This window comes from Leucopleurus acutus, assembly GCF_964270905.1.
Source record: "Leucopleurus acutus genome assembly, chromosome: 1".
Classification (NCBI taxonomy): Eukaryota; Metazoa; Chordata; class Mammalia; order Artiodactyla; family Delphinidae; genus Leucopleurus; species Leucopleurus acutus.
Window position 1 is genome coordinate 63,167,740 of NC_139142.1, and position 25,458 is coordinate 63,193,197.

The 25,458-nt window shown below is 36.4% G+C and overlaps 1 protein-coding gene across 3 annotated transcripts in view; it reads right to left on the reverse strand.

Moving 5' to 3' along the window:
- Positions 1 to 3,597: 3,597 nt before the first annotated feature.
- SRP54 (signal recognition particle 54) overlaps positions 3,598 to 25,458 on the reverse strand; it is a 46,759-nt gene continuing 24,898 nt past the window's right edge. For all 3 annotated transcript variants that reach the window (XM_082853093.1, XM_082853092.1, XM_082853094.1), the window contains 9 exons: positions 21,744 to 21,894; positions 20,522 to 20,670; positions 20,127 to 20,227; positions 19,553 to 19,639; positions 16,036 to 16,109; positions 15,718 to 15,826; positions 10,667 to 10,837; positions 7,191 to 7,286; positions 3,598 to 6,316 (listed from right to left, as the gene is read on the reverse strand). In XM_082853093.1, the coding sequence (XP_082709219.1) occupies positions 6,225 to 6,316; positions 7,191 to 7,286; positions 10,667 to 10,837; positions 15,718 to 15,826; positions 16,036 to 16,109; positions 19,553 to 19,639; positions 20,127 to 20,227; positions 20,522 to 20,670; positions 21,744 to 21,894 (1,030 nt within the window). In that variant the 3' untranslated portion in view covers positions 3,598 to 6,224. The remainder of the gene's footprint in view (positions 6,317 to 7,190; positions 7,287 to 10,666; positions 10,838 to 15,717; positions 15,827 to 16,035; positions 16,110 to 19,552; positions 19,640 to 20,126; positions 20,228 to 20,521; positions 20,671 to 21,743; positions 21,895 to 25,458) is intronic.

Here is a 25,458-nt window from a genome sequence, read left to right on the forward strand (position 1 = left end):
CTTTGGTCCCTTAAGTTTGACTATGAAGGACTGGAGAATTGAACTTCTTAGACTCCTCCTTTTGGTTTCAGGTTTATTAATGTTCTTAGCCCTACTACATACAGTGGGCATCCTCCTTCGGCAGTAATTCTATGAAAACCATGTATCTTGCCAGAACTCTCCTGGGAAGAAGCCTCTGGCTCCAATTCTTGGCCATTCAACTAATCTATTCAGCTTAAGATTCTTTCTTTAACCAAGGCCATGAGCCACCCTTTCTCCTCTTTATATTAAAATGGCTGATTTTACTTGGATAGTTCTTTCATTAGACTTCTGTTATTATTCTTTCTTAAAATCCATCCAGAACCTTATGCCTGGAAGAGTAATGCCCTAGTTTGCAATTCCCAAAGTCTAGCCACTGGAGGAAATCTAAGATTGTTGGCTATGCCATTGGCACCCCAAATCACTTACCAAACACTGGGATCCCCTTGCCTTAGCTATCTCCAAGCTTACTAATATCCCTCCACCATGTCCTGTTCAGAATTCATCTATTCTCCCAGCATACCATGTTTGCCTACTTGAATTCACAGCTCCTTTTTCCTGTTTGGTCAATAGAATCAGACAAAACTCCCAATAGTTCTTAGGAACAATCTGTTCCAACAGTACCCTGTGGTTACCCAGAAACATTGGCTCTCAACTTTACCTTGCTGTGCAACAGAATATGTCCTCATGATGACCCTCCACATATTCCATCAAGGAAGGCTACTAGGCTGCTCAAATATAACTGACCAATGGTTTAATTTCACCTTGACAACTCCTTTCTTTGTGCCCCATCTGCTATATCTTTGTAGTTGGAAGATGACCTGCCTCAACAGCCCTAGCACCAGCTTCTCAATGTCCCCTAGGATTTTTAATGGCCCCTTTGACTGTATTAAATTCTCCAGAAATTACCGAATAGCACACATGCTCTACTTCCTTCCTCTGCTGAGAAATCTCTTCTTAGGGATTTCAGAAATATCTAAGAATTATATTCCCCAAGTGGAGGATTGGAACCCTTGACAAATTGGTTCGAAATCTCTCTGCCACCATAGCAGACATAGCTAATGCCATAGTCATAGCATTAAGTGACCAAGTTAACTCCCTAAACTCACTTACTCATGTTATATTAGATAACTGATTTGTCTTAGACTACCTTCTGGCAGAACATGGAGGTATCTGTGCCATCTTAAATGCCACCTGCTGTACTTGGATAAATACTTCTGATATAGTAGCAACTCTGAGGTCCTACAAAAGAAACCCGCTTGGCTTCACTCTGATACCCTTAACACTCTCCTAATGTTTGTTCAGCTGTTTGCCCTCAAACATTGGATCTTGGTTCAGAACTGTTCTGCAAACTGGGTTATTGCTCTTAATAGCTGTTAGCTTCTTTATGTTGATAAAGTCCTTGCTTAAATTAATTACTTCCATACTTAACCATTCTTCTGCTTGGTTAAGGCTCACACAGACCACTATGCTTGAGGCAGCACAATATCATGATGCCGCCAATGATTTTCCTGATCCATTTATTGACTCTTACACCCAACCCCCACTCTGAGGAACATGATGAATCCAGAACAGGCAACCAAGCCACTCCAGCTTTGTGGGACTAAAAGTTGCCCTGGTGATATTTTCTCCAGGAAAAATCATGAGCAAAGGGGGGAAATGTGAAAGGAACAATGGCATAAATGACTGAGACGTGCCCCGAGGAGCTCCAGGTTCACTGCCCACGCTGAACTTTTGCTGAACTCTCTAAAATAAAATTGTTGATATTGGCTGAGTTGCCAAAAGGAAAAAACAATCCTGAGAACCGTACTTTTTCTGGACTGAGGAAACCATACCTTTCCCTTGTAACAGATGAGATGCACTTGATAACCCAATTGTGTATATAGAGTAAATTTACCCTCCAATCCAAGTTCTTGGTAAACTGTAAGAAGGAAACTGTAAAAAATCAAAGGACACACATCAACTGAAGGGCTTCACACTCCCTATATTTCCTATCAAATGGAATGTCAAGAAACAGGTGGGTATTTCTTGTACCACTTCTGTCAGACATAAAATTCTGAACCACTTGATTCCCAAAGTCAGAAACTTTGGAATTTCTGGTCCTTGAATATATCCAGTAACAACCTTACCTCTTTTGGGTTACCTCTTTAATTTCCCTCATTCTATTTTAAAATCAAAAAAGCAAACAAGCAAGATACATAAATTATGCAGATATGCAGACTTTACACAGGACTTTTCCCTGGAAGGTCACAAAACTTTTGCGTGTGTTGTTTAAGAAAAATAGACCATAATTACAGGATATTACTCACTTCTGCTTCCCATGAGAAGAAAGTCTTTATGTCAGAGTAGTCTCAGGCCCCACGTAGGGGATTTTCTTAGTGTCAGACTCATCTAAATTATCTCTTACAAACAGGTACTGCTGTGCAATTTCTTGATTGTCTTTCCATTTATGATCCAACTGGTACAAGAAATGCATTGTTGGGTTTCCCTGGTGGCGCAGTGGTTGAGAGTCCGCCTGCCGATGCAGGGGACATGGGTTCGTGCCCCGGTCTGGGAGGATCCCACATGCCGCGGAGCGGCTGGGCCCGTGAGCCATGGCCGCTGAGCCTGCGCGTCCGGAGCCTGTGCTCCGCAACTGGAGAGGCCACAACAGTGAGAGGCCCGCGTAAAAAAAAAAAGAAAGAAATGCATTGTTTTAGGCTAATGAGAGAAAATTTTAAGCCAAATGAAGCTAAAAGATCTATATGCACTTCAAATAATGATTTTGAATGAAGAGAAAGAAAAGTAATGAGAGTTGCAAACAGTAGCATAGGCATGCCAACCTCAACAGCTTGTATGCACCACATTAATACTACCAAAGGAAATGTGCCATAATTTACCAGCTTCCTTTAAAAGCATCCAAAAATTACCTTGTACTCAATACACCCATATTACAGACAAGAGGTCAGTAGAGAAGGATAGGGACTAGAGGCTTGGGTTAGCAATTACTCAACAATGAGCACAAATAAATTGTTATCTACCCCTAATTGCAAAGTGTTGGGAAAAGACTCATAGCAAAATTTCACATCACATCAACAAGTCACAGACTATACAGGTGATCCAGAAGTAAAATTTAAATTAATACCTCAAAATTTGAGATATAAATCCATCATTCCTGTAACTCATGGCTCAGAAGCAAAAAAGGCATTAGGTTTAACTGTAATGCAATAGCTTAATGTTCAGAGCATGGTAACTGGAGTTTAGAGCAGAATTTTGAAGATGACTACGTTTCCAATCCAGTGAATGCCAGCAATGAACAGAAACAGATTTGAGCTGTGATGATGGCTTCCTAGTTTTGAATATGCACCTTACTTGGCTTTATTAATAATTATTGCCAGGTTTTAAGGAAGACCAAAACTTATTTACATTTAGTTGTTATTTAGCCATGGTTCTCCCTGGCTCATTCAAATTCTGTGGTTGCTATTATTTTTTATTATAGTAAAATATTTGCTTTTACTGCATACACAACCAACAAGCTGAAATTCCTTCACATTTATTTTAAACACTTTGTTCCATTTTTTACTCAAATTTTTGTTTATATGTACTAAAGCTACCTGTAAAAGAAAATCATTCAATTTTATTTTATATTATGGTTTACTTTTCAGAACCTCTACATTCACTGACATAAGGTATTAATAATATAGTAATTTTTCCAACATTAATATGCATGATGAAACTTTAGTTCTAGTAAATTTCCTGGTCTTATTGCCTTCTCTATATCAGTATTTTTGATAACAATACATTTATTTTTAGCTATGTGCGTTATATGTCTATTCAAGGTTAGTACAATATTACTGCATATCAGAACTTAGGACTTCTCACATTATGACACACTGTATTTATTTGAACAATATAATGGTTTATGTAACATACTTTGAAATTGCTTTTACTACATGATGAAAAGTAATTATTTTTTTCCAAAAAATTCCTCCATAAAGTTGCAATGCATTGTGTATACACCTTATATTTTACATGCTAGCAAATACGATACTTTCAGAACACTGACATCCATCAGATTAAATTATTAATTTGCCTTTTCTAGGTATTGTAGTTTTCTGATAATTAAGTTCTGTTTGGTTTTGTTTTAAAATTACATAAGCATTGTAAATGCAAGAAATTATACCTAACTTTATGTTTATACATATTTAAGTAACATTATAATAAAATCCAAGAAGAATGCAATGTTGTATGATATTAGATCTAGTTAGTGCTCTAAGTTAGAAATATAACATATATCAAAAAGCTAAGGAACCAATTTTAACAACAGTGAAAAATAAAAGGACATTTGTTCAAATTATTAAAAAATTTAATTCTGGTATATAGTACTTACGCTTTCAAAAAATGAGTACTTTGATAGAAACTGTGAGAAATGAAAGATAGCTTTTGTAACTAAAAAGATGCCAGGTTGAGGAATTAATGGAATCAGAATTTCAGAGAACATCCCCAATTTCCTCATTTTATAGAAGAGACAAGAGAAATAGAAGCTGAACTACATGTTCTGGACCTTTAGTTGTCCTTTGCCACTGTTATTTTTGCTTCTGAAAAATATAATTTGCATCACACCCAAAAATACTAACAATGCCCAAAGCCATACAGTTTGGCCAAGTGTCTCATTTCCTTTTTTGGTCAAAATGAAAAAGTGGTACCCTGAGGATAGAAATCACAAAAATGCATGCCCAGAAAAGGTGGTATGCATCAGTTTAATAAGAAACTAATTTGGAGAACAATATTTTCTCTATTGTCAAATTTCTGTAGCTGGACCTTGTGATGACATTTCTGCAGAACACAAGATACATAATTTTTACAGGGTATACAAATATTTTATAGGGATATTAAAGTTTTTGGCTGGTGAAAATTATTTGGTGGGATATAAAATCTTTGCCCAAATAAACAAGAAAATCGGTTGCATTCTCTATGTAATTATTTTCTGAAGATACTTTGGATTTTAAGACCCTTTTAAAACATTTGAGTTATAAAAAATTAATACTATAAAAACTAGCTATTTCTTTCACTCTCTTCTACTTCTACAAATCAATTCTTTGCTGAAGATCAGTTCATCCTAGTTCAAAATCAGTTCACCCTAGTTCAAAATACACTGTTATACCACATCCATTATCTTCATGTCAATAATGAGTAGGTATAATAATTATTCTAGTATTTTAAATAAATTCCATAACTTACTGAAAAGCCATTGTCCTAATTGAACTGTGCAGCAATCCAAAGTAACCAACAACCAAGTCAATCTTGTCATGGTCTCATTATTTTTAATATATAATAGTGACAGCCTAATATTTGCAGTTATATTCCCATTAGGAGGTCTATACATTAGCTATTATCATCAAAGTATATCAATTTCTTCAAGCAGATTTTTGGTATGTAAGAAACATAACAAAATTGGCTTTTCAAGAAAATCAAATATTGCCATTAAGGCTTCAAAAATATGAGGTAAAAAAAATGCAAGTTATATACAAAACATTAAATTGTGAACTGTAACCAAATTCACAATTTCAATTTAAATGGCAGACCTAAGATTTTCTATGGCAAAATTATCTTGATTATTCCAAGTTAAACAAAAATTCCTAATACTAATGGTTAGGTTACTCTATCATATGTCCCAATAAAGGTACACTTATGAGAATAGTTTTAAATATTAGCTTCTCTGTCTGCCTTTTAACATGATACACTGATAATTTTAAGCCATAAAGAAAGTTAACAACCCCTTAACTTATAACGACTTTGAAGTTTATTTTACAGCACTTTTATTGAGACATCATGTAACTATTGACCAGGACTGTTTACAAATGCAATGCTTGGCCTTTGAGACAATTAAAAACTTTTAAGTATCAATACTAAAATTTTACATCATTTGTTTAACTTAAGAAGTGTTATGATGTGTTATGATGGCTGAAAACTAACAGAAGAAAATCTAAAGCAAAAATATAATGATTTCCACAAAAACCATATATTCCTCCCTTATATGAAAGGGAGGGAGGGAAAAAGGAAGGAAGGAAAAAGAAAAGGAGGGGGAAAAAAGATGAGGAGAGAAAGAAAAGGGGCAAGACAGACAAGAAAAATACTTTTATTTCCTGTTTGCAAAAAGGAGGGAAACTCTGAGGTCTCAGCAAACAATGTAATCAACTGAGTCAGTTTAAATTAAGGCATCTTCTTTACATGTTATTGAATCCCATCATGCCTTTCATATTGCCAGCAGCACCCTGTTGAAACTGCCTCATCATTGACTGAAGTCCTGCCATACCACCTAGAGTGAGAGTAGAATAAAATCAAATAATTATTAAACACAACTTGAAACATTTGTTACTTTTGCCTAATAAGTACTTGAACTTCTAAAAAAATATACTGGGTTCTGACTGCATCAGCCTTAAAGTACATAAAAATCTGTATTATAACCAGTTATCCTCATCTATAAAAGAGAATGAATAACTTACCTCATCGTATTATGAGAAATACATACTACATGAAGAGATCTCAGAACAGTACCTGTCACACAGTAGGGAGTCAGTAAATCTAAACAAAAATTTTTTTCCTGGGGAGTCTGAGTCTTGTAAATAGTAATAATTTGGGGCAGGGATGGGGGGTAGTTATTTCATAGGACTTAAAGTAAGAAAACAATTCACCATTACTGAACATTTGTTCTATGCCCAGAACTGTACTAAATGCTTTCCTATCTATTAGCTCATTTAATCATCATAATTTCCTGACGAGCTATTGCCTGTGATTTTACAGAAGGGGAACGTGAGGTTCAGAAAGTTTAAAGAACTTTTTATAGGTTACATGGTAAAAGTGGAACTGGGTTTTCAAAATCGTTATATAATTCCAAAGTCTAATCAATGAAACTATCCAGATTCTAAACTAAGGAAAAAGATCACCAGAACAAGCATTAACAAAAGATGATTAAGTAGCTTGCTCAAAAATCACAAACAGCAGCAAAGGAGTAAATAAAACCTCAGCTTATACAGCACTGTTACAACCATTCAACTTAGAAGTTAGATGGCCCTTTTACTTAAATCATACATTGTTTGAACAGATTTTCATATCATAACAAAAGGCATATTAAAACTCAACCCTTATAAACTGAACCAAGTATTAGCAACTGGCAACAACTTTGTATTTACCCATGTGATGAAGAACTCTAGGATCCATCATTTTGGCCATTTGTTGATTCAATTTTGCCATCTGTGACTGGCTCACATTCTTAGACATGTCACCACCTGAAGAAAAAAAGGTTTTGAGTCAATATAGACTATAATATAATCAGGGCATCATAGAAATTGAGTAAATATAAAGAAAAAAACCTATAATCTTATCACTCTAACACAATTATTTCTATTTGTACATATTCCCCTTCTACTCTTTATCCCAATTTCATACATATTTTTGAGAAAGAACAAGTGAAACTCAATGTTAAGGGACTTTCTTTTTTTTAAAAATTATTTTATTTATTTATTTTTGGCTGCGTTGGGTCTTCATTGCTGCGCTCGGGCTTTCTCTAGTTGCGGCGAGTGGGAGCTACTCTTCGTTGCGGTGCATGGGCTTCTCATTGCAGTGGCTTCTCTTGTTGCGGAGCACGGGCTCTAGGCGCATGGGCACAGTAGTTGTGGCTCGCGGACTCTAGAGTGCAGGCTCAGTAGTTGTGGCGCACAGGCTTAGCTGCTCCGTGGCATGTGGGATCTTCCCGGACCAGGGCTCAAACCTGTGTCCCCTGCATTGGCAAGCGGATTCTTAACCACTGCACCACCAGGGAAGCCCTAAGGAACTTTCTTAAGGGCTACAATTTTTGTTAACATTTTTACTTATACCTGTGAATGAGCCACTATAAGCAAAACCATATCCAGTGGTTATTAATAGTAAGCTATAACAATTGTTTAATAGTGACATGGTAGAATGCTGAACAAAAAACTTTACAGATATGGGTTAATTGGGAAAGAGAGTGGATTACTGATAAATGGATATGAAAGAATGAGTCTGAGAGAATCTGAAGATGTGTATATCTAAGAAGCTATTATAAATAACAAAAAGCTTCAGAGAATAGAAAGAATAATGCAACTCCATTTATTAATGAATTTCTACACACTCAGTCAAAACTCCACAGTAAAAAGGCAGCCAATGAAAGAGATGCACACTGGGGCAGAAGCGATAAGAGCATCCTTTAGAGAATAACTGCTGTGCTCTTAAGAGACAGAAAGCCAAAGACATCACTGATGCAACAGCAATGAATAAGTAGAGCTGCTTCAGCAAAACTATTTATTTCAAAGGAACATTAACTCTGGTACTTCTCAGGAACATTTGTGAAAATGCAAATCAAAGATGACCCTGATTCTCTGATCAAAGCTGGCTAATATGATTAAATTAAATGAATTAAGAACTATAAGATGTGTTTTTATAAAAGATGATAAAACCTGTAAAAAATGTTCCATAATTAATAAATTTGTGTAAGATGTGAATTTTACAACCATTGGTGATTTGTTGTAAGAGTTTTTGTCTCTGAGGACTTAAAACTTCGAAAAATTATTAAGACTTTGGTGTGACAAGGACGTGTACCATATCCACTGCCCACTTCATCTTGGTTGTGCCTTTATTGAGCAGTTAATGCTTAGACAAGATCTGACCAACAGATCTGCAGTAGTTCTATCAAGAACAGTCAGGGTCATTTGGGAAAGATGTTAAACTGACTTAATGTGTTTATAAATCACTATCTGAAATAATATGTGGTGTTAGGAATTATGACCAATTTTAAACTTGTTTGTCTAACTTTTCTCCCTTGTCACAAAAAAGAAAATAGGATATAGTAGGCAAGGAAAATAAGGAAACTGTCAAAGACAAAATGTGATAGGGCTTCCCTGGTGGCGCAGTGGTTGAGAGTCCGCCTGCCGATGCAGGGGACACAGGTTTGTGCCCCAGTCGGGAAGGATCCCACACGCCGCGGAGCGGCTGGGCCCGTGAGCCATGGCCGCTGAGCCTGCGCGTCCAGAGCCTGTGCTCCGCAACGGGAGAGGCCACAACAGTGAGAGGCCCGCGTACCACACAAAAAAATTTAAAAATAAAAAAAATTTAAAAACGTGATAAAAACTTATGTAAATACCCATCTTTTTTAAAGCTATTCAGTGGTACTATTCATCTTTGGAGCTTACCTGACCAATACTTCTTAAATAATAAATCCACCTTAATAGTGTTTATGATAAAGAAAAAAACCTTAAAGAGAGGGCTAGGACAGTTGATTTTAACCCTTTGGAAAAACAAACTTACCTTTTTACCTTAGACAATACACAGCAAAATAAATTCTAGGTGGGATAAAGAGTAAAAACCTAAAAAAAAAACAACAACAAGTAGAAGAAAGCATAGGTGACTACTGTGGTATCAACATGGGGAAGGCTTTTATGAGTATAAAAGAAACCAAACCAAAAGGCCTGGCTGCATTAAAAATGAAAACTTCAGAGACTTCCCTGGTGGTCCAGTGGTTAAGAATCTGCCTTCCAAGGCAGGGGATGTGGGTTTGATCCCTGGTCGGGGAACTAAGATCCCACATGCTGTGGGGCAACTAAGCCTGCATGCTGCAACTACTGAGCCTGCGTGCTGTAGAGTCCGCGCACCACAACAAAGAGCCTGTGTGCTGCAATGACAGACCCCGCATGCTTCAACGAAGATCCCGCATAGCGCAACTAAGACCTGATGTAGCCAAATAAATAAAATAGTTAATTAATTAAAAAAATTAAAACTTCATTTTTAATTAAAAATAAAAATGAACGGCAAATGAAATTTTGGGAAAAATATTTGCAGGTATAGTCCAAGAATTTTAAAGAGTTATTACAAAGCAATAAGGAAGAAAATAAAACAAATGGACAAGTAACCTAAGTAAGAGGGGATTCACCAAGAAAATTCAAACCAATAAATGTACGAAGAAATGTTAAATGTGAGTAATCGAAAAAACATATTGAAAAACATTTGACCATTAAATTGGAAATACTGAATTATTACAAAACTTATTCTGCATCTACTATATTTATGATCAAAACAGACAAAATCCCTGGCCTCATGGAAGACTGCACAGAAACTGATACAGGAACTGATACTGATATGAAATCAGCCTAAACATCCAACAAAGACGCATTGTGCTAAACAAAGATACATGCGTAACTGGAATAGTACTCAGTGGTTAAAAGTTATATTCTGAAGAATATTTGACAATATGGAAAAAAAGTCATGATGTTTGAAAAGAAAAAGCACTAGTTATATCAAATGTTATTTGCAATAAGACCCATGGGATTCTCTGGGGAGTAAAGGTAATGGGTGTTTTAAATTTTTTTCTTATATTTCCTTATATTCTCTAAATTTTCTTTAATATATACTATAACGTCACAAAAATAAAGTCATTAAGTGTGATTTTTTTAAATATTAGCATTTATTACCTTGAATCTGAAAACAGATAAATCACAGATTGCATTATAAATCCTGGAAGTACTTGAATATAACATGAAATTCAGCAGTGTATTTTCTAATACTGGCAGTACTCCCTGGCTTTAATTTTTAGTTTCTCAACCTCTTTCTTTCCTTTCAGTGTGTCAACTAATGATGAGCTTGTTATTTTTCTTACCTTTGAAAAGTCCTTTGATACCTCCCATCTTTTTTACCATCTGTGCAAATTTGGTATATTGTGTCAAAAGTTCTTGTACATCTCTCGTTGACACACCTGATCCTCTTGCTACTCTTTGGATTCTTCCTGGTTGCTTACTGAAAACCTTGGCACCATCAGTACTGTCCAGTTCTGTAGGCAACGGTCAATAACTTTCACGTACACACAATTAACATTCATTGTCAAAGCAGTTACATGCAAATATCTTACACACAGAAAATAAATACAGTGGTGAAACCACCAACCAGATTTAACAAATGTTGTTATCATCTGCTGTGTCTTCATCTGGTTTTTAAAAATTAAACATGGAATATATTCAAAAGAATATTTATAATATCCATAAGCTATAAAAACAATAAAACAAATACACATCTACTCACCCTACAGTTTAAGTAAAATAGAACATTGTGAAAATTTTTCTTTGAAAAACTTTTCTTTGTCCATCCTTTCTATATCTCATATCCAACTGCTCCTCAGAGTATATGCCAGAGGTATAAGGTATATTTCAAAGAGGAACAAAAGTGCTTACCTTAGCTCTAAATAACTATTATCCTTTAAATCATAAATTTAGGCATATAAGCAAGTAGAAGTAGGCAGGTTCTATCTATAATCAACAGAATAATTGTATATTTCCTATATAATCAAGTAATTACTACTAGTTTTTTAACGCCTTCTGTAACGTAAAGAATGAGTTAATTCCTTCCAGTGTTTTGATAACTCTTAGAATATGAGGTATATTTCTTATGGCATTAGTTGCGTACAATCTCAGGAAAAAAATTTCTATTATGTTTGCATTCTCTCCACAATATCCCCCAATAAGTGATCACCTAACTTTGATTTAACAACCCCAGGAGAGATGACCCACTATCCAAAATAAGTCAAACTATGCCATTCTAATACCCGTAATTATGGAAAATCTTTTCACATATTAAAATGAAATATGTTTGCCTGACATTCCTTCCTATTTTGCATAGATGTCTCCTTGCCAGGCATAAAGAATAAGGCTTTCAAATTATTTGAGAGCCATGATGTCTCCTGTGAATTTTCTCCAGGTGACAAATATCCAACTCTTTCGACTGTTCCTCTTATAACATGGTTTAGCACCCCATTTACCACGCTGATTTCCTAACTACATTTTCTAATTTGTCTATGCCCTCTAAGCATATTGTCCAGAAGTGAACTGAAATCCAGGGGAAGACTACTCATGTAATACAAATAAAGATCAAATTATCTCATAATAAACTTATAGTCTGTTAAAACCTCTAAATCCATTTCATAAATGCAGCTTTTAAGCCACATTTTCATGATAAAATATTTAGAAAATGTGTATCATATTCCTTCCAAGAGCTCAAATGGAGTGAGAGGAAGAAGACAGCGAATAACAGCACATCCTGGCAAGCAATAGGAGAGAGTTAAGCAAAAAGCAGAAGGGGACATAATTCAAAGAAGAAAGGAAGTCAGGAAAGGCTCCATGCTGGTGGTTTCTCTTTAACTGTGTAGTCCTGAAGGACAAGTATAAGTAAAGAAGAGAAAAGAGCAAGGGATATTCTAGGAAGCAGAACATGGATTCCTAGAATAAATGAAACTAGTTTTGTGTAGAAGGAACAATGCATGGATAAGAGCTGAGAGATTTAAGAGATTATAAAAGTAAGTAAGGACAAAATTATAACAGAACTTGTACACCAGGCTTAGGAGTTGGGAATTCATCATGAAGACAACATAGAGCCACTGAAAGATTTCGATCCCAGAATTGTTATGTTTAGAAAGATTATTCTTGTGGCAGTGAGGAAGGCAGATTAAAAGAGTGAAAGGGCTTCCCTGGTGGCACAGCGGTTGAGAGTCCGCCTGCCGATGCAGGGAACACGGATTCGAGCCCTAGTCCGGGAAGATCCCACATGTCACGGAGTGGCTGGGCCAGTGAGCCATGGCCGCTGAGCCTGCGCTTCACAACGGGAGAGGCCACGACAGTGAGAGGCCCACGTACCGCAAAAAAAAAAGAGTGAAAAAAGAGAAAGGGAAGTGTCAGGAGGCTACTGTAGCAATCCAGGTAAGGAATGATGAGTGTATGAACTAATTCAGGGGATATAGAGACAAAGAGGAGAGAGAAGATATGAGAAATACTTAGGAAGTATAACTCACTAAGTCTAAGGTGATGTTAAGGTTTCTGTATTGTACTTGAAGTGATGAAATACTGAAACGAATGGACTGTGATACGTTAAGTACGTATATATATTGTAATACCTAGAGCAGCCACTAAGAAAACTACTCAAAGAAACATACTAAAAAACATACAGATACATTAAAATAGAATAATAAATAATGTTCAAACAATCCATAGGAAGATAGAAAAGAGAAAACAAAGAACAAAAATCAGAGTGAACAAACAGAACAAAAGATAAAATGGCAGAACTTAAATCCTAATATATAAATAATATATCAGTTAAAAGATTATCAGAATAATTAAAAAAGAAAAAACATAACATGTTGTTAATATGAAACTCACTTCAAATATAATGATACAGGTAGGTTAAAGGTAAAAGGATAGAAAAAGATATATAATACAAACAACTAATTAAAAGAAAGCTGGAGTGGTTGCATTAATATCAGATAAAGTGGAGCAGGGCAAAGGAGAGCATTACATACATAATGATAAAAGGGTCAGGTCAATTCACTAAGAAGACATAACAATCCTAAATGTGTATGCACCCAACAAAAGAGCTTCAAAATACACGAAGCAAAACTGACACAACTGAAAGGAGAAAAGTCAGGCATCTCAATACCTCTATATCCATAATCAATAGAATGACTAGACAGTAAATCTAAGTTGACCCCAGTTTCTAGCTTGGGTAACTGAATAGATAGGTGGAAGTGTCACTCACCAAAGCAGAAGCACTACATTTTGGAACTGATGTACCTCAGAAAACTCTCAAACGTGTAACAGAGATGTCTGTCCACCATTCAGTGAGCACCTAGACAGGAAGTGATCCAGAGTATAGACTCTCAAGCCAGAAGCCCAGCCTCTCCATTCCCTAGCTAGTGACCTTTGGCAGATTACTCAACTTCCCTGTATCCTAATCTGTAACAGTTAGATTGGATTTTGACCCCAGAATTGTCCCTTAAGAGTTGTTGTGGGTTAAAATATGTAAAGTGCTCAGGACAGTACCTAGGGCAGAATAAACACTCTAGATATGGCTGCAGTTATTAATTCTACATTCAAAACTTTTTTTTTTTTATTTTGCGGTACGCGGGCATCTCACTGTTGTGGCCTCTCCCGTTGTGGAGCACAGGCTCCGGATGCACAGGCTCAGTGGCCATGACTCACGGGTCCAGCCGCTCTGCAGCATGTGGGATCTTCCCGGACAAGGGCACGAACCAGTGTCCCCGGCATCGGCAGGCAGACTCTCAACCACTGCGCCACCAGGGAAGCCCTGCACAACTTTTAATAGTGTTGAAGATACACAGATGAGAGAGAAACATTATTTGGGTTACTATGAAGGCCTAGAGATCAGGAAAGACGTAGAGATTACAAAAAATAATCAGGTAGTAGACAAAGCATAGATGTGGATTAATTATTCAAAACTGAGCAGAATGATAAGAAACACTAGCTGAGGACAGAAAACTGTAGCATATATTCATTTAAGAGTTTGGGTGAGGATGAGACCAGTGAAAGAGACTAAGTGAACAAGAAAGGTATGTGTAGTTCCCTGGTGGCCTAGTGGTTAGGATTCTGGGCTTTCACTGTCGTGGCCCCGGTTCAATCCCTGATCTGGGAACTGAGATCCTGCAGGCCACACAGCACAGCCAAAAACACAAACAAACAAAACAAAACAAAACAAAAAAAGCAAACAAAAAAAAGAAACCAATAAAGGTAAGGGTAAAATGGAGAGATGGTATAATGGAAACCAAGAGAAAAAGGTGTTTAACATCCAATGTTGTAAAGGTCAAGAAAAAAACTGAAGAGTATCCATTAGAGTAGACCAGTGGAAGGTTATTGAAAATCTTTGTATGATCTATTTCACAGTAATGGTGGGGAGAGAAGTCAGATTTCAGTAGTTTGGGAACATAAACCATTCTTTTAAGAAGCTTGACTGAAAAGAGAGACAGAGTAAAAGCATGCGGGAGAAGTGAAGCCTAGAAAATGTGAAATTGTGAACTTAAGAAAGAATGTTTATATATTGATGGGGGAAAAAAGTCAGTAAGTAAGGAGAGACTGCAGATATAGCAGAGGATTTTACTGATGGAGAGAGGTCCTTGAAAAAGCTTTAAGAATGGTTTGTGGCTGTCACAATCTCATAGATAAATCAGCCAAAGGCTGAAAGAATTCAATGCCAAAAGCCTGTATTTCTTTGTAAATAAGAACAGAGATCAAGAGTAGAAGGCCTACAAAAGGGTGATAAATGTTTGGCATGCCTGCTGGGTTCAATCAGAAAGGGTGCTACAAATACTGGGAAAAAGATAAAGAAGTCATGGGTCTAGAGATATTCATGGGCTGAGGACCTGAAAGTACAGGAGAAAGGGATAATGTAGGATTAGAGATAGAGCAGTGTACTTGAGAAGACCAAACCTTGAGAGTTACAGAGCAAAGTAAGCTGGTAAACACTGCATAAACTATCTTTCTCTTACAGATTCCCAATTCATGTTAGCATATTAGAGCTCTGAGGAGACATACAATAAATAAACTTACTAGTGTTTTTTTTTTAACTCAGCGTTCCCCCCAATTTATTTGACTACAGAACTCCCCTTTTAAGTTATTTCTATCAACACCATAAAGAACTTGTGTTCTCTCCACAGAACTCATTTGGAGAAGCACTATACTAGACATTTCTCTCAATGAGGAGGTCAACCCAGTAATCCCAACCCTTTGAGCAAGAGCCTTCAAGGAGCTAGAAATCTCCCTAACAATCATCTTTCAGTCTAAATTTTCCCCATCTTGTCCACAAGAACATAGTTAAACTCTCAACTTACTGATATTCAGAACATTGTCCTCCAAGTCAAATAATCTACCACCTTACCTTGATCATTCATACTATCCATTATTGTCATTAATTTCTTTAGCCTGGCCATTGACTCTTGTTCATTTCCTTTGCTCATAAAATCTGTTCCGAAACCAGGGATCATCCCCTAAAAGATATATTAAACATAAAATCAATAATAGCTTGAGATTAATTGTTCAGAATGTTCACATTTAACTAATGGCTTTAATGTTAATACTAAGTTTTAAAAGTATCTATTTTTACCCAAATATTAAAATAATTAAAGCAAGTGTATCTGTTCTTAGAAATTTTAACAAAAACAAAAGAGGTTAGAAAAAACATTTTAGTATAACTAACCAAGATCTGACTGAAGGGGCCCATTTTCATGATATTTTGAAATTGTTCATACATGTCTCGCAACGTAAACTGACCTGAAATACAATATAAATGATGCAGATATATTAGAGAATGAACATTTCCAGTCAATAAAACCTAATGATTTTCCTTAATCATGGGCTCATCTTGAAGCACACTTATAAAATATCCAATCAATAAATATTCACTGAGCAGTTACTACACACAAGATCACAGGATGAATACAGTGGAGACAGATAGATCCTATCCTAGAGAAGCTCATATTCTATCAGAGAAAATGGACATAAATACAGGAAATGTGAAAACAAAGGAGACAAACTATACCTACTAGGATGACTGAAATTAAAAAGTCTGACAACACAAGTTAAAGAGAATGTAGAACAAACAGAACTCTCATATACTGCTGATGAGAATTGTAAAATGGGCAAAAGCACTTTAGAAGATTATTTGGAGTTTCTTACACAGCTTAGCTGTCCATGAACTGGAAAATGGATAGACTCTGAATGAAATACTACTCTCAGCAATAAAAGAACAGGCTATGGGCTTCCCTGGTGGCACAGTGGCCAATTCAGGGGACACGGGTTCAAGCCCTGGTCTGGGAAGATCCCACATGCCGTGGAGCAACTGAGCCCAAGCACCACAACTACTGAGCCTGCACTCTAGAGCCTGCGAGCCACAACTACTGAGCCCACGGGCCGCAACTACTGAAGCCCAGGTGCGTAGAGCCCGTGCTCTGCAACAAGAGAAGCCAGCGCAATGAGAAGCCCATGCACTGGAATGAAGAGTAGCCCCCTCTCACCACAACTAGAGAAAGCCCGTGTGTAGTAATGAAGACCCAATGCAGCCAAAAGTAAATAAAATAAATAAATTTAAAAAAAAAAAGAACAGGCTACAGGTGAGTACAACCACCTGGATGAATATCAAAAATATTATGCTGAGTCACAGAAACCATGTGAGAAAAAAAGATACACTCTAGGATTCCTTATAATATGAAGTATTTACTGGGAAGGGGAATAAGCAAACTTTCTAGAGTAATGGAAATATTCTATTTCCTGATGGAGTGTAGATTATTGTGCATTTGTCAAAGTTGATTGAATGATATTCTTAGAATCTGAGCATTTCATCATTATGTAAATTCAGTTAAGGAGAAAAACAGAAAGAACAAGACAAAGGAGAAAGATTATTTTCTATGTTTGTCCAAAGATATAAACAAAAATGGTGTTTGGTTTTAGGCATTCTGAATTTGAAGTAGCAGTACAATATCTTAAAAGAAATGTTATAGCCGGCAGCTAGAAATGCAAAATAAAACAGTGGTAGAGAAGATTAAGGCTAAAATACATATTATACAGAAATGACAACTGAAGCTATGGTAAATATAAGAAATCCACTGTCATGGAACCCAAGTGAAGAGTCTGAAAATATAAAAGGCAGATAAAACTGTTAAATACTGGGAGCCAAGAGGAAAGAGAAAGGTCACTACATTTGGAAATCAGGAGGCCCTTGGTGATAACAGAAATGAGTAGACTGTTAGAAGCAGAAGCAAAATGCAGAGATATAAAGAGAGATCTAGGAGTCAGAAAGCAGACTGACTAGGAATATATTACCCAGTTTAGTGTGGTAGTAGCAGGGGGAAAGAATCAGGCAATAAAGGATAGATTCATTCATTCAACAAATATTTACTAAAGACTTACTAAGTGCCAGAAACTGTACTAGGTACTGTGAACATAAAAGAGGAAGAACACAGCTATGAAACCTACCTTCACTTTCTAGCAGGGAAAACAGACATCAAATCATTGTGATGACTCATACAGCAATTACAGGATCCAATGGAAACATACAGCAGGGGGTTCTAACTTAGTCTAAGGATAAGGTAGAATGTCCCTGAAGCACATTTAAGGAAAGACTTGAAGTATTAGTAGGAGTTAGCCGGTATGGCTGGGATAAAGAAGGACAGAAGTAGGAAGAAGAGAGAATAACTACCTAACAGGCAGAGGGACCAGCAAGGGCAAAGGCAGAGACAGCAGCGTACATGTGAGAAACTGATAAAAATTCAGCATGACCAGCACACGGAATGCTAAAAACAACAGTGTCAAAACATGACTCGGAAGATGTAGGTTAGATAGTGGAGTCATTCAAAACTACTCTAAGGGAAATGGGAAGCTACTGAAAGATTTTAAGAAAGGTAATAGGATCAAATTTGCATTTCTGAAAGATCATTTCGGCTGAAGTATAAAAAACTGATCCAAGGGGAAGAGTCCAAAAAACTGGAATATCTGTTAAAAGACTTAGAATAAACAATCTAGGTAAGAGATGAACTTGCATAGTTGCTGGGAAGTAGGGGATGGAATGGAGATAATTAGGAGGTAGAATCACTAGGACTAATGGCTGATCGGAAAAGGACTGGGCAGAGTGAGGAAGAGATGAGTTGATGACAACATCCAAGTTTCTGACTTTGGCAACAAGACAAATGATGTTAAATTCATAGATGATAACATTGGGGTGGGAGGTTAGGATGGGAAGACAAGGATAAACTGAACTAAATGTCTAAGGAAGATCTAAGCATCTAAACATACAGATATGAGTCTGAAGCTCCAGAGAAAGAAGATGGCCTAGAATGACCCCTGGAAAACATCAACATTTGAGAAGTAAAGGCATAGGCACCTGACAAGATGAATGAGAAGGAGCAAAGAGGCAGGATAGTATGTGGCCATGGAAATTAAGAGTAATACCATTTTGAGAAAAACAGAAATGGTCAATAATATGTTAAATGCTTCTGACATGCTGGACATTTTACATATATCAGCTAATTTAATCTTCACAACTCTATGAAGAAGACAGTATTATCTACTTTTTACACATAAGAAAATTGAGGTTAAGTAATTTGAACATGATATTTTTCAATTAAATTAATTAATTAATTAATTTGGCTTCACCCCGCAGCATGTGGAACTCTCCAGACCAGGGATTGAACTCGCACCCCCTGCAGTGGCAGCGTGGAGTCTTAACCACTGGACCACCAGGGTAGTCCGAGGTTAAGTAATTTGAAAAAGTCACATGTTAGATTAAAAAACTTGAGCTCTTAATCACATTTCAATAGGAGTTGACTTCAATGTGGAGTAAAGAAAACATGTGTGGGTATTTAATCTCATTCTTTTAAATTTCTTTTTATATGTTTTATTACATATAAATATAAAATTTATAAGTAAACAAATCAGAAGAGAGTATTCTAACGTACTTTTAATCTGTTTTACTCCAAGGAACCCAATGAAAGCTTCAATTTTAATCTTAATGCAATTTGATTACAAAAAAGAAAATAAAAACACTCCATTCTACAATTGCTTAGATGCCTGAGATTTAAAATGATTTATATATAAATCTAAAACAGTAAACATTTGAAGAATTGACTTTAATGGATGTATCATTTCAAACAAATTATAGCTTTATCAAAAGAAATCCAGGTAAGTCATCTGAGATCAAATGCTTTTTGCTACTCATATACCATGTTTCAACTTCTCTATAAGTGCTTCATTGTCATCCAACTTCAACTCGTTGACTTTATCTATCAGTCCTTCAATGTCACCCATACCTATAAGACCCAAAAAAGTAAAATTAATAACCAATAGTGTATCTGTTTTACATTATGCAAAATGCATGCACATACATAATAAGCCTGTGAGATAGGCACTTCACAGGTGAAAAACTGAAGCTGGAGAGGTTAAGTGACAAAGCAGGAACTGCAGCCCAGGGTTTAATTCCAAATTCCATGCTCTCAAACACCTGGAGACATTATGAAAGTTTTGCTGCCATTATCACTGCTATTACTACAACCACACGCTTCTGTATTGAGCTCTAAAACTTTTCCAAGGAACTTTCCATCTAATAGCTCATTTTACCACTCTAACTACAGGAAGCAGATAACCACCATCCTTAGTTTGCAGGTAAAGAAGACAAATCATAGAAGAAAATTATTTTCCTGAGCTAGTTAGCAAGAGGGCAGAATTAAAATCCTAATCTGTTCTAAAAATTGATACTATTTCTTGAAGGTTTTTCTATATCCCCACCACTGTACACACCAAGAAGTTTGCTGATGAAAGGCTGCGTTTTGAAAGGTTCAAAGTCATCTATATGTTCCCCTGTACCAATGAAAATAATTGGACTTTTTGTGGCAGCAACTCTGCAAAGAAAAAGAAAACACAAAATAACCTCAAAAAGGAAAACAAATTTCTAGAAGATTTTAAAGGTAATTAGACAAAGGTACATAGCTCAAGTTTCTTCTCACTAGCTAAAGGAGAACTGTATCAGAGGTACTCCAAAATTCTGTTTCTATTTAAACTTCTTTTACAGACCATACTAGGTCCACCATTGGAATATATTTTAAATGATTAATAAGAAAGCCATAAATACACACACACACACACACACACACACTAAGCCCAAGACACGGGACAATAACATCAATGATACTTACGCACTGAGTGCACCACCTCCTTTTGCATGACCATCAAGTTTTGTCACTATTACTGAGGCTACATCTACTTTATCTTTAAAAGCCTTAGCCTGGGCTTCACAAGCCTGCCCAATGGAGGCATCCATCACATAAACAATGTTATCGGGTTGCTAGAAAATTTAAATAGAGAAGATATATATTTTTACTGACCTTAAGCAAATTTCATCATTAGAAGCTATAAAAAATATTTATTATAATTATTCAATCAATCAGTATTTACTGAGGGAGTACTATGTATTGGGTACCATTTATGTCCTCAGTCAAAGAGATGAATAAGAAAATCCTTATCCTTGTGGGACCTACATTCTAATCACTGGAGACAGATAAAAAAATAGGCAAATAAACATTTCAGATGTACAACAATTAAAATGGAACAGAGAAAATCAGTTCTGAGGTGTGAGAGGTTTCTTTCTTTAGGGTGGTCAGGGAAGACCTGTCTGGAGGTAACATTTGAGCTGAGGCCTGAATAAAGAGGAAAAAGTTAAGCAATGATCTAGAGGAATCAGACTCTAGACAAATGCAATAGCAACAGTAAATCAGAGAAAAAAAGTAGAAGAGTGTGTGCTGAAAGCAAAATAAATAAAGGACAGATGAGAATATTTCCCTTAGGTCTGCTCACCTAGGTCAAAATAATGGCACAGCTAAACAAAACAAAACAATGTATTAGTATTAATCATTAACCAAAGAATTACTGCCAACACCTCAATGGCAAAACATGGGTTCATAATATGTGCTATAGATTACCTATAAACCACTTCTTCTTCCCGTTATTTCCATCACAATTTTAAAGAGACACTAAATGATTATTAATATTTTTAAATGCTTCATTTTAAAAATCTTTCAAAATTCACCTAAAGCAAATGTTTTTAATTTAATTTAAATAATTTACAGAAAGGAAATTCAACAGCTATTAAAGGTTCTCATTTTTTTTTGCTTGTTACTTTTTCTTATACATACTAATAAGATGATTGAGAAAGGAAATATTTCAATACTCATGAAAATTTCATATTAATGTACAGAAGATTAAGTCCTTATCATACAGACAAAGGAGCCCAAAATAAAAATATATTACTTGGAATCTTTCTTACAGGCAAAAAATAATTTATATGGTTCATAAACTCAATCAGGATTTATAATTAATTTAACCAAAGTCTTAATAATGTTGTTAAATTAAGCTACTTACTATAGCATTAGCAACTTGAAGCATTTCTTCAAACAAAGAGTCTTCTTGTTTATGGCGGCCACTTGTATCAACAATAATGATTTCAAAGTTCTCATTTTTGAATTTCTCCACTCCTTCAGAGGCAATGATGACAGGATCCATTTCTGTATAGCTATTTAACATGGAAAAATGACTTAGCAGCAAAACTTCCAAATAAGAAAAATTTGGAAACTGTTAGTGCACCCTTAACCTACTCTGAAAAAGTCATAATGATCACAATTTCAATTTAGAAGTATAAAATCTAGTAAGTATTAAATATAACAACCCACTTCTAGAGCAGCATGAAGCAGTAATCAGTTTTCCAATTACAAAATCCTGTATGATTCTTTTTTTAAAAATAAATTTATTTAAAAACGATAAATAGCCCCCATATTTATTTATTTATTATTGGCTGCGTTGGGTCTCGGTTGCTGTGCGCAGGCTTTCTCTAGTTGCAGTGAGCGGGGGCTACTCTTCGTTTCGGTGCGCGGGCTTCTCATTTTGGTGGCTTCTCTTGTTGTGGAGCATGGGCTCTAGGCATGCAGGCTTCAGTAGTTGTGGCACACGGGCTTCAGCAGTTGTGGCGCACGGGCTTAGTTGTTCCATGGCATGTGGGATCTTCCAGGACCAGGGCTCGAAACCATGTCCCCTACTTTGGCAGGCAGATTCTTAAACACTGCGCCACCAGGGAAGCCCAAAATCCTGTATGATTCTGCTGCGTATCTTTTCTGAATGAGCTGTGAATTCCTCAATTTTTTTTACATTTTCTTTAATAACTGAACTTGTATTACATAGTGTTTTAAACATGCTTTTCCACTTAACACCCTTTTATAAGCAATGTTTTAAACATCTTTATTGGAGTATAATTGCTTTACAATGTTGTGTTATTTACTGCTGTATAGCAAAGTGAATCAGCTATACGTATACATATATCCCCATATCCCCTCCTTCTTGCCTCTCCCTCCCACCCTCCCTATCCCACCAATCTAGGTGGTCACAAAACACGGAGCTGATCTCCCTGTGCTATGCAGCTGCTTCCCACTAGCTATCTATTTTACATTTGGTAGTGTATATATGTCAACGCCACCCTCTCACTTCGTCCCAGCTTATCCTTCCCCCGCCCCGTGTCCTCAAGTCCATTCTCTACGTCTGCATCTTTACTCCTGTCCTGCCCCTAGGTTCATCAGAACCTTTTTTTTCTTTTTAGATTCCATGTATCTGTGTTAGCATACAGTATGTTTTTCTCTTTCTGAGTTACCTCACTCTGTATGACAGACTCTAGGTCCATTCACCTCACTACAAATAACTCAATTTCATTTCTTTTTAAGGCTGAGTAACATTCCATTGTATATATGTGCCACATCTTCCTTATCCAGTCATCTGTCAATGGACACTTAGGTTGCTTCCATGTCCTGGCTACTGTAAACAGTGCTACAATGAACACGGGTACATGTGTCTTTTTGAATTATGGTTTTCTCAGGGTATATGCCCAGTAGTGGGATTGATGGGTCATATGGTGGTTCTACTTTTATACCTTTAAGGAACCTCCATACTGTTCTCCATAGTGGATGTATCAATTTACATTCCCACCAAGAGTGCAGGAGGGTTCCCTTTTCTCCACTCCCTCTCCAGCACTGATTGTTTGTAGATTTTTTGATGATGGCCATTCTGACCGGTGGGAGGTGATACCTCACTGTAGTTTTTTTTTTTTTTTACATCTTTATTGGAGTATAATTGCTTTACAATGGTGTGTTAGTTTCTGCTTTATAACAAAGTGAATCAGTTATACATATACATATGTTCCCATATCTCTTCCCTCTTGCGTCTCCCTCCCTCCCACCCTCCCTATCCCACCCCTCTAGGCGGTCACAAAGCACCAAGCTGATCTCCCTGTGCTATGCAGCTGCTTCCCATTAGCTATCTATTTTACATTTGGTAGTGTATACATGTCCATGCCACTCTCTCAGTTTGTCACAGCTTACCCTTCCCCCTCCCCATATCCTCAAGTCCATTCTGTAGTAGGTCTATGTCTTTATTCCTGTCTTACCCCTAGGTTCTTCATGACATTTTTTTTCTTAAATTCCATATATGTGTGTTAGCATACAGTATTTGTCTTTCTCTTTCTGACTTACTTGCAAAGGATTAATCTCCAAAATTTATAAGCAGCTCATGCAGCTCAATAACAAAAAAACAACCCAATCCAAAAATGGGCAGAAGACCTCATTGTAGTTTTGATTTGCATTTCTCTAATGATTAGAAATGTTGAGCATCCTTTCATATGTTTGTTGGCAATCTGTATATCTTCTTTGGAGAAATGTATTTTTAGGCCTTCTGCCCATTTTTTGATTGGATTGTTTGTTCTTTTGATATTGAGCTCCATGAGCTGTTTGTATGTTTTGGAGATTAATCCTTTATCCATTGCTTCGCTTGCAAGTATTTTCTCCCATTCTGAGGGTTGTCTTTTCACCTCCTTTATGATGTCCTTTGCTGTGAAAAGCTTTTACGTTTCATTAGGTCCCATTTGTTTATTTTTGTTTTTATTTCCATTTCTCTAGGAGGTGGGTCAAATAGGATCTTGCTGTGATTTATGTCATAGAGTGTTATACCTATGTTTTCCTCTAAGAGTTTACATTTAGGTCTTTAATCCATTTTGAGTTTATTTTTGTGTATAGTGTTAGGAAGTGTTCTAATTTCATTCTTTTACATGTACCTGTCCAGTTTTCCCAGCACCACTTATTGAAGAGGCTGTCTTTTCTCCATTGTATATTCTTGCCTCCTTTATCATAGATAAAGTGACCATATGTGCGTGGGTTTAACTCTGGGCTTTCTATCCTGTTCCACTGATCTATATTTCTGCTTTTTCTGCCAGTACCATACTGTCTTGATTACTGTAGCTCTGCAGTACAGTGTGAACTCAGGGAGCCTGATTCCTTCAGCTCTGTTTTTCTTTCTCAAGATTGCTTTGGCTATTCAGGGTCTTTTGTGTTTCCATACAAATTGTGAAATTTTTTCTTCAAGTTCTGTGAAAAATGCTGTTGGTAGTTTGATAGGAATTGCACTGAATCTGTAGATTGCTTTGGGTACTATAGTCATTTTCACAATGTTGATTCTTCCAATCCAAGAACATGGTATATCTCTGCATCTGTTTGTATCGTCTTTAATTTCTTTCAAAAGTGCCTTATAGTTTTCTGTATACAGGTCTTTTGTCTCCTTAGGTAGGTTTATTCCTAGGTATTTTATTCTTTTTGTTGCAATGGTAAATTGGAGTGTTTCCTTAATTTCTCTTTCAGATTTTTCATCATTAGTGTATAGGAATGCAAGAGATTTCTGTGCATTAATTTTGTGTCCTGCTACTTTACCAAATTCACTGATTAGCTCTAGCAGTTTTCTGGTAGCATTTTTAGGATTCTCTATGTATAGTATCATGCCATTTGCAAGCAGTGAGAGTTTTACTTCTTTTCCAATTTGGATTCCTTTTACTTCTTTTATCCTGATTGCCGTGGCTAAAACTTCCAAAAGTATGTTAAATAATAGTGGTGAGAGTGGGCAACCTTGTCTTGTTCCTGATCTTAGAAGAAATCATTTCAGTTTCATCATTGAGAATAATGTTGGCTGTGGGTTTGTCATATATGGCCTTTATTATGTTGAGGTAGGTTCCCTCTATGCCTATTTCCTGGGGAGTTTTTATCATAAATGG